This window comes from Etheostoma spectabile, unplaced genomic scaffold (assembly GCF_008692095.1).
Source record: "Etheostoma spectabile isolate EspeVRDwgs_2016 unplaced genomic scaffold, UIUC_Espe_1.0 scaffold00003653, whole genome shotgun sequence".
Classification (NCBI taxonomy): domain Eukaryota; kingdom Metazoa; phylum Chordata; class Actinopteri; order Perciformes; family Percidae; genus Etheostoma; species Etheostoma spectabile.
In genome coordinates this window covers 1-10,000 of record NW_022603053.1, presented here as the reverse complement: position 1 = coordinate 10,000, position 10,000 = coordinate 1, and the positions used below count along the sequence as shown (strand labels likewise).

The 10,000-nt window shown below is 44.1% G+C and overlaps 1 protein-coding gene across 1 annotated transcript in view; it reads right to left on the bottom strand.

Annotated features, from left to right (window-relative positions):
• LOC116676706 (glucose-6-phosphate exchanger SLC37A4) overlaps positions 1-4,654 on the bottom strand; it is an 18,841-nt gene extending 14,187 nt beyond the window's left edge. The window contains exons 1-2 of the mRNA XM_032507617.1: positions 4,559-4,654; positions 1,041-1,568 (exon numbers count right to left, since the gene is read on the bottom strand). Of these exons, the coding sequence (XP_032363508.1) occupies positions 1,041-1,140 (100 nt within the window). The 5' untranslated portion in view covers positions 1,141-1,568; positions 4,559-4,654. The remainder of the gene's footprint in view (positions 1-1,040; positions 1,569-4,558) is intronic.
• Between the last annotated feature and the right edge of the window lie 5,346 nt (positions 4,655-10,000).

Below are 10,000 nucleotides of genomic sequence, written 5' to 3'. Positions count from 1 at the left end.
CCTACCTTCCGATTGGCAGGCAACCGCTCTACCACTGAGCCACAGCCGCCCAGCCGATTATGTGGTATCGGCTCGGTGCATAAACTCTACTTTTATACTTACTTCCCGATACCAGCATTTTAGACGGTATCGGGACACCTCTAGGTCAAAGCACCACTCTGCTTAAGCACAGCCTCACAGAGCTGTTAGCATGGCTGTAGCTGCTACTTGTGCAGTTTAATATTCAGCACATTCTTGACTGTGCTTCATTTATTAAGCTATTAGCAAACTGCAGCTTTTCACTGATGTCAAGAGCAGTGATGAGGAACCTCTGTCATAGCTGGGGGGGGCAGGAAACTTCACATAGCAAAGTATCGTTTTAGACCAGGGGCCAGCAACATAACGCCCGCGTGATGGGGCACTAGCGGTATGTGTGAATACTAGCAAAAGAGTTTTTTGGAAATGTTCCAATCTGCATGCCAAATGACCTCTTTCACAGCCTTTGACTGAGCACAGCCTGTTGTTTACGGTTGTTTGGTTGACTTTATCCCCCATCTTCAACTCTGCTGCTACTACTAAGAATAATCTCCCTACACTGCCTCTGATTGGCCAGTACTCATTGCCTTCTTCAAAGAATCCAGCGCAAAGGACAAAAATAACCTGCCTGAGCGGGCTAGGTGATGACGGCAGGCTTAATGCCGCTGATATGGCACGATGATTGACAAGAACATTATAAATGGCACTTTATGTTAAAAAGGTTGCTGACCCCTGTATTAGACATTAACACATTCATGTGCATGTGCAGAAGGTGGGGTGTGCACACTTTAAATCATCAAGCATTGGGTGAATAAGCTTAAACAGCCTGGAAGCGGTTGTATCTCTGTGTCCAGTAGTGTTCAGTATGCCACGCTGCATGCTTATGCCTTTGCACTGTGTATGTTTGGCAAGATAATTAAGCCCGATTTAGGCATTATTGCACATTGATTTTGCCCAACAATAGCCCCATTACAGGCCTAATGAGCGTTTAAGGAAAAATGGCTCTAGTAATGCTACTTTCTCACCCAAGTCATCTTTGTCCAGTTGGATCTCCTCCATCACTGATGGCATCACGAAGGAGAAGGTCTTCCTGTTGAAGAAGTACAGCGCGTAGCCCATGAACATGCAGAAGAAGATGGTTACACGGTAGTAACCGTAGCCTGTGGCCCCATGACTGCACCCGAGTGAACAAAAACAAGAATGACAAGGGAAAAAAAACTATTTCCTCAGAGTCTTTTCTTCAGTGGAGTCTTGTATTTGGGTCCTCTGGCATCTGGATTATAGCCAGCCAAGCTGAGAGCCGCGCCGGCTGTAATCAGCAGCTGTTGTTGGACTGCTCTTGGTAAAAAGTCAACGATATCAAGAACTTGTTTGCACTGGAACATTAGAGATATGGAATAAGACGTTGCATTGGCTGGGCAGCACTGATTCAATCTATTCAAAGAGGTGAAACACTCTGGATAGCACTCTTCTTGCAGGCTGGACGCTCAAATGTTCTATCTGTGAGGCTGCTGCTTGCAGAAGTGATGAGAGAGGGGAAACCTTACACCGATCTGAAAATGAAAACAGCATAATAAATAACTTAACTAATGACTGGTCATTCTAGAACTGCCAATATTTAGCACATCAACACTTGGCTTTAATTGGACTAAGTGGGCATATAAAAGCTGATTTAAGGATATAATGTTTGCCCTAGTGGTGCACGAAATGAGCCTGCATATTACGAAGTATGTAAAATGTGATAACATGTTGTGTCTGCTTTCGGTATTCTGCTAAAATACGCCAAATTGTGCGTTGAATTTAAAACAAAAGAAAGGTAATCATTTCAAACAAAGTCTTTTATTGAACAAATTAAACATCAAATTAAATATACAGGCACCACTAAAAAGAGTATGACAGTTACACTGTAACTGTACACTGTTATTTCCTTTCAACAAAAAAAACAACAACCTGAGTGTCTACTACGACATGTCGCAGCCTTTGCGATACGTTTATTGCGCCAGTTGATACTGCGGTGACGATACAAAACAACGATACATCGTGCAGCCCTAGTTCACACACACACACACACACACACACACACACACACACACACACACACACCTACACACACACACACACCTACACACACACACACACTACACACACACACACACCTACACACACACACACACCTACACACACACACACACACACACACACACACACACACCTTTGCCAGAGTTGAAGCTCTGTGTTAACAGTTAAGTGTTCTCCACGTTGGTGTTATGAGGCTGTGTTTTGGTCAGTTGCCCTCCCGCCACCTTGCTATTTACAGCCCATCATCTGTTCAGGATAAAGTGACATTCTGGACCGGTGTTTCGGTTTAACTGGTTTTTGAGTTAACTGGTGATAGAGGCAGATGTGGTGTAGGCGTGGTCTCTCAGGACCCATTCCCGACTAACCAGGAAATAAACATTATTATCGCTTTCCTTCTATTTCACATTTATTGTCAGTGTCTTGTGAAACTTTACGATAAAAACGAGTTGCTGAGCATTAATTCCTGCCCGACAGACATTTATGCAAACACTTGCCGTTGTCGTTACGAACTATCATCCGTTGTCTGGCGACTGTGTCTCTTACTGCACGTCACGGTACACCCGATCGACTTGTGACTATAACACTTCACCGTTAAAGCACTGTTCTGAAATGTAAGCAAACTGGTGTATTTATAGGCATACTGTTGGAATGATAAATGTGTCGATGTATGTTAGCGGGGGACGTTTCATGTTATCTGTTATTATTTGACCCTATCACTTCTATGTTTCGAAATGGGATTTTTTCATATAGGCCTACTGACTCAACTCACTTCAGATATCATTCATAGCATGATGTATGTAATATTAAGGCATAGTGAAGTTTTGGATATTTAAATTACACTATCTGGAATGTTTTTGTAATTATGGATATCTAAACTTAAAATAACTATTAACAATTGGATTGTACATATCTGAAATTGCATTGTTTCCTAACTATAATGTTGCAACTATTCAGACATTCATAAGATTGACTTTCTACAACCAACACTTGCTCGAACTCCGGCACTTCAAGTCAATTCTACAATATGTGCCAGACACCCAGAGCAATAAAAATACGTTTCTCTCCGACCCACTGTGCTATATGCAATATGCGTTTCAATAAGCGAGAGGTATCATTTGTATCTGGATGAATGAGTAGGCATTCTGCACATTAAGGAACGTGATTGTAAGGTTGCAACTTAACATAACCCATCGTAGCCTACAATAAATATAATTACATCTAGCCTATAAATGCCTATGTATCACAACGTAATCTGAGCGGATGCACATGTTGCCACATCTGCATTCAGCTGGGTGTAAACCTCATATGTAGCTTATGTTTTACTTACAGGCTGTATTGAAATGTAACAGATATCAAACACGTAATCCATGTGTAGTAGGCCTACTGTTATAAATTAACTTGTGATGCCGTTGCAAGAACGAAGACCCCAAAACGTAGGTAGCTGCAGTGATGCCTGTTGAAATACTGCAAACGTCAATAAATCGACAAAATGTTCATGCTGTCATTATTTGTGTCATAATTGTGTTTAAAGTAATGGTAATGACGTTTAGCATTGAGTCAATGTATTCCTTTAACACGACCTAGATCTTACATTGCATATTGAGTTTGAATTTGTGCACCATGTTGACGTGTGAAACTTTGGTTTTATTTTCTACAACACAGCTGTTGTGTTGCCCATGTTAATATTAGGTATTTGTAAGTGTAAATGAATCGATATGAGCCTATGACCGATGCTAGTACTTGTTGTGACACAAGTTAATCGGAGCGCACTGCGCGTGTTGCTTATTTCAGCGGTCTTTATTTGTGTTCCATCTGCAGAGTCAGCAAACACTTCAGAGGTTTAAATAAACGTCATTACCAACACTTTAAACACAATTATGACACAAATAATGACAGCATGAACATTTTGACGATTTTGACGTTTGCAGTATTTCAAACAGGCATCACTGCAGCTACTACGTAATCATTTCTGCGGAGTTTCTCATGGCACACCTACACCATCTGCCTCTATCACCAGTTAACTTAAAAACCAGTTAAACCGAAACACCGGCTCAGTCTACGGGCACTTTTTCATGTCAAAAGTGGCTCCTTTAACTGGCTGCAACCCTGAAACAATCGTGTTGTCCTACGCTGCTAGCCCTTCAAATCAGGGGACCTAACGTTAGGTGGTTGTATTTTAGAAGAATAAAAGTTACGACGAAGTCCGAAGACCTCAAATAACCAGTGGCCTAAGTATAATTTCAGTCCAGTTACGTTAGATGATATGCTCACTGTATGTTAACACTTTAACTCCGACTGAAGTTGGACTCTGACGGGGGAGGCCTTTGGCAGAGATATGCTCGCACACAACAGCATTAGCTAGCTAATGGACAGATAAACCCGCCAAACAACCATTCTCGCCCCTGTTAGTACAAAATACCCACAGTTTAACGTTACTTGTGGCGAACTGATTTGTGGGTCGGACCGTGCAGCTATCCTGAGTGTCCTTCGGGCCTACATTTGACCAAAAGCTGACATAAAAGCAAGACAAGTCGATGTTCGACACCGTGTGATCCAGCGTTTCGCCGTCTCGTCTAAATGAGGAAATGCTTGTTAAGCTAGCTGGTTACTTTCATCCGCGCCCTCTTCCTGATCCCATCATTGAAAAGATTGCTGCGCGTTCATGAATCCGCCGCTCTTGAGCGCGTCACCGTGACACAATGACTGAAACGACCCACTCTCAGCCACCGTGGCAAAAGAGTTCATGTTGTTATGAATGCATCAAAGTTATAATATGCAGATGTCTGCTGGTATTTTCAATGCACTCACGCCGCCAATCTCCATATAAAATATGCGACTTTAAATGTGTAATAATCACGACACAGGCATATGGAGCCCTTTATTGTCCATATCGTTTTGAATTAAACAGTTGACCCTGCAGATTAGGTTGGCATCTATTATTGTCATATATATTATTTATTAATGTGTCTATTACCGATATAAACTATAGGCTACCGCAGTAGGCTATAATCTCAACAATTATCTTACATTGCTCACTACTGCCCTCCTCTGTTTGGCTGGAGGAAGTTGAACTATACTGAAACATCCTTTCAAAACAATGCTGTAAACTAGTCCATGCATTTGTTACGTCCAGGATACTGTAGTTCCTTATTATCAGGTTACTCAAATAAATCCCGTAAGACTCTCCAGCGGATCCAGAATGCTGCAGTGGGTGTTCTGACCAAGAACTAAGAAATTAGATCATATTTTCTCCTGTATAGCTTTCAGCATTGGCTCCTGTTAAATCCAGGATTGAATTTAAAATCCTTCTCCTGACCTACAAAGCTCTAATGGTCTAGCACCAAGAGCTCTTAGTGCCTTTTTGCCCCACTAGAGTGCTACGCTTCCATAAATCAGAGTACTTGTGATTCTAGAGTCTCTAAAAATAGAATGGGAGCCAGAGCCTTCAGCTCTCAGGCTCCTCTCCTGTGGAACCAGCTCCCAGTCTGGGTCGGGGGGCAGAAACCGTCACCACATTTAAGAAAAACCTGAAAACCATTCTCTTTGATAAAGCTTTGATAAAGGGAGTGAGGAGTTGCAGCGTCCGCCTAGCAAGGCCCACATTCTTCTCTTCATAGTCGTCAGATTAATTTACCATATAGTCAATAATATAATAAAAGTAGAGGGAGGCAGGGCAGTACAGCCTGATCCGTTGGGGAGAGTTCTAGCCCGACCAAGCTCCTCTCTTTATCCTGTCTCTATTAGTTATGTTGTTATAGTTCTAGACTGCCGGGGGACTTCCTTTCCTTCCTTTCTTGACACACGGAGCGTTCTGTCCTCTCCCTTTCCATCTGTGTGCACCCCAACCCACAAATCCTTGTTACTAACCTAACTTCTGGGGAGTACTCCCGGAGTCCTATGTTCTTTTTGCCCAGCATGTTTCCTTGATTAGGATGGCACCAAGATCTTGGTTGATGGTGGTTGGCGTGGTCCTGCTGCACTACACCCTGCTGTGTCCTGCTGTGTCCTGCTGCACTACACCCTGCTGTGTCCTGCTGTGCCAGCTGAACCATGCTGCGTCCTGATACGTCCAGCTATGCCCTGCTGTGTCCTGCTGTGTCCAGCTATGCCCTGCTGTGTCCTGCTACGTCCAGCTTTGCCCTGCTGTGTCCTGCTGTGTCCAGCTGTGTCCTGCTGTGTCCAGCTGAACCCTGCTGCTTCCTGCTACGTCCAGCTATGCCCTGCTGTGTCCTGCTGCATCCTGTTGTATCCAGCTGAACCCTGCTGTGTCCTGCTACGTCCAGCTATGCCCTGCTGTGTCCTGCTACGTCCAGCTTTGCCCTGCTGTGTCCTGCTGTGTCCAGCTATGCCCTGCTGTGTCCTGCTACGTCCAGCTATGCCCTGCTGTGTCCTGCTGTGTCCAGCTATGCCCTTGCTGTGTCCTGCTACGTCCAGCTGAACCCTGCTGTGTCCTGCTACGTCAAGCTATGCCCTGCTGTGTCCTGCTGCGTCCAGCTGAACCCTGCTGTGTCCTGCTACGTCCAACTGAACCCTGCTGTGTCCTGCTGCATTCAGCTGAACCCTGCTGTTTCCTGCTGCGTCCAGCTTTGCCCTGCTGTCTCCAGCTATGCCCTGCTGTGTCCTGCTGCATCCAGCTGAACCCTGCTGTGTCCTGCTGTGTCCAGCTATGCCCTGCTGTTTCCTGCTACGTCCAGCTATGCCCTTCTGTGTCCTGCTACGTCCAGCTGAACCCTGCTGTGTCCTGCTACGTCCAGCTATGCCCTGCTGTGTCCTACTGCGTCCTGTTGTATCCAGCTGAACCCTGCTGTGTCCTGCTACGTCCAGCTTTGCCCTGCTGTGTCCTGCTGTGTCCAGCTGTGTCCTGCTGTGTCCAGCTGAACCTTGCTGCTTCCTGCTACGTCCAGCTATGCCCTTCTGTGTCCTGCTGCGTCCTGTTGTATCCAGCTGAACCCTGCTGTGTCCTGCTACGTCCAGCTATGCCCTGCTGTGTCCTGCTACGTCCAGCTTTGCCCTGCTGTGTCCTGCTGTGTCCAGCTATGCCCTGCTGTGTCCTGCTACGTCCAGCTATGCCTTCTGTGTCCTGCTACGTCCAGCTGAACCCTGCTGTGTCCTGCTACGTCCAGCTTTGCCCTGCTGTGTCCTGCTGTGTCCAGCTATGCCCTGCTGTGTCCTGCTACGTCCAGCTATGCCCTTCTGTGTCCTGCTACGTCCAGCTGAACCCTGCTGTGTCCTGCTACGTCAAGCTATGCCCTGCTGTGTCCTGCTGCGTCCAGCTGAACCCTGCTGTGTCCTGCTGCATCCAGCTGAACCCTGCTGTGTCCTGCTGTGTCCAGCTATGCCCTGCTGTGTCCTGCTACGTCCAGCTATGTCCTGCTGTGCCACACTACATACTGTAACGCCCTACAGTGACCTGCTATGACATGAACTACTACTACTACCATTTTTTTAGTCACTTTTCCAATTTCTTTATTGTGACTGTTATTGCCACTGTGCATCAAACCCCAACCGACCCCGCCAGACACCGCCTACCTAGAGAGCCTGCGTCTGTCAGACGTTTCTTCCTAAAGGGGAGTTTTGCCTCGCCAATGCGCATGGTAGCACTGTCGCACCATGCTTGCTCTGGGGGAATTACTAGAATTGTTGGGACTTTATAAATTATAGATAGTCTAGACCTACTCTGTTGTAAAGTGTCTCAAGATAATGTTGTTATGATTTGAGACTATAATATAAACTATCAATTGAAATGACTGCTCTTAGGTGGGATAGTCTACATGCAGTCTGAAATGACTTTAAGTAGGCTGACATATTCTACAAGATAACAATCCAAATACAACATCCAACTTGAAACATTGAAAACATTCCCTTAACAACAAAAAACAGCCTTAAAGAAACATTGTAGCGTTGAGTGTTGTTTAAGTCACTAGACGGTGTGACTGTAGTTACATGACGAGGACCAGCCTGTAGCACTCAAGTCAATCAACAGGATTTATGGGTTTGAAAAGCTCATATCTAGACCCCAGAATACAAAGATCAAAGGACAGTTTAAAATGTCGGGCTGCTAAAAAAAAAAAATCCTGCCTGTGGAAGACTAACTGTGACTGACGGTCGGACTCCAACTGAAGAGAACAACACTAGACAGGTCAGATGTCGATACAAAGATGATTTATTGGTAAGTAGCACTGGGAATCTAAGGAATACAAGCCCAAATATAAATATTTTTACTAAAATTGTTTTGGGGCATTTTGGCCTTTAATGGATAGGACAGTTGCAGACAGGGAAACGGAGGGAGAAGACATGCAGCAAAGGTCCACAAGTCAGATTTGAACCCTGGGCCACTGGGGTAAGGACTGAGCCTTGGTACATGGGGCACATAGATCCGTGTACATTTAAACCTAGATAAATATTCTGGACTGTTACTGTTCTCAGACAGGCTACATTATATTTACATGTTTTCATGGGTTATTATCACAAAGCCTTCCCCTGAGGGAACAGGCCCGGTGACTTGTTTCCCCAGTTATGGGCTTTATAGCTGCAACATTATCTTAGATACTGTATGCTAGTAACCATATTAAATAAAAATTAACATATACCAATATGAAAATAGGACAAGTAGTACACACGACAACTACCAAATGAAGGTCAAATAACTGACCAAAAGCAATTAAAACTTAAGTGTGTTGAATGTAACATGCAAGAGGCATATGTTACAAATATACAGTTTGAGTATTAATACACTGAAATGGAGGATGTCTTTAGCAGGGAGACCATCCAAGGTTGGTGGATTCTCTTTAGCTTTCCCTGCCAATGGAGCGATGCTGGATCAGGTCACCTTCATTAAGCCCTTTTCAAGCTTATATCACTGCAACAAAAGGGCAAATGTTGTCTCCAGGTGTTTTTAAGGCCTCAAAAGAGGGATGTCCTAAAGACATCATCTGGGCTGTCTCACAAAGCAGGATTAATGATATCGGATGGGTAACAGTGCTGAGGACAAACATAAATCTGTATCAGACGTGGAACTAGGGCTGCACAACATATCGCATCGCGTATATCAACGGGCGCGACAGCACACCGCGCAAGGCTGCGACACATCGCAAGACACGCAGAGATTTGTGTGTTTTTTCAATGTTTGTCACTTTACACTATGTGAGACTAACTAACTTTAGTTTTACAGTATATTTGGAATAATAAACCTCATTTATAGGAAATTATACCTAATGTTTGAGTTAGAAAGCAGAAATTATGAATTATTTAGAGTAAAATTCAGTGGATGTTGATGGATAATCACAGACTGGAATATGTCAAATTTACTCAATACTATTTCAAAACCACTTCAATTTTCTGTTGTTCCAATGCTATAAAATGAATGAGACACCCCCAAATGAGAGAAAGTTTTAACTTTAACTTTGTACATGCCAAAGAGCATTGTGTGGAATCAATCATGTTATTTGGGGTAATTACAATTGGGCAGTTAAAAAAATACATTGATATAGGAAACGGGTCAATTTGACCGAGGACAACATGAGGGTAATGTAATATAAGTGGCCAATCCCAGGATGAACCGGATCTGTGGGTGGCCTTAGGGACTACTCACCTATAGGCCAGTAGGCGATCATCGATGGGGATTTAAATCTGTTAATAATATGTTGGATTCAGTAGGACTTTTAATTTGAAAAAAACTTCATAATTGACTCTAATTTGCTGGTCCCTCCTGCAGTGGCTCTGAGAAACCTCCCTAGGGGTCCGGACCCCCTGTTGAAGACCTCTGGTCTAAAGCATTTCTATTACAGCAATTTATGTGCACTTCCTGCCAACAGATGGAGCCAAAGGAATGTTGGTATCTGTAGGGGAAGTATTGGGTTGTGACAGAGGGCCATGTTCCTATAGATGTTAGTATTCCTGTTCAGGT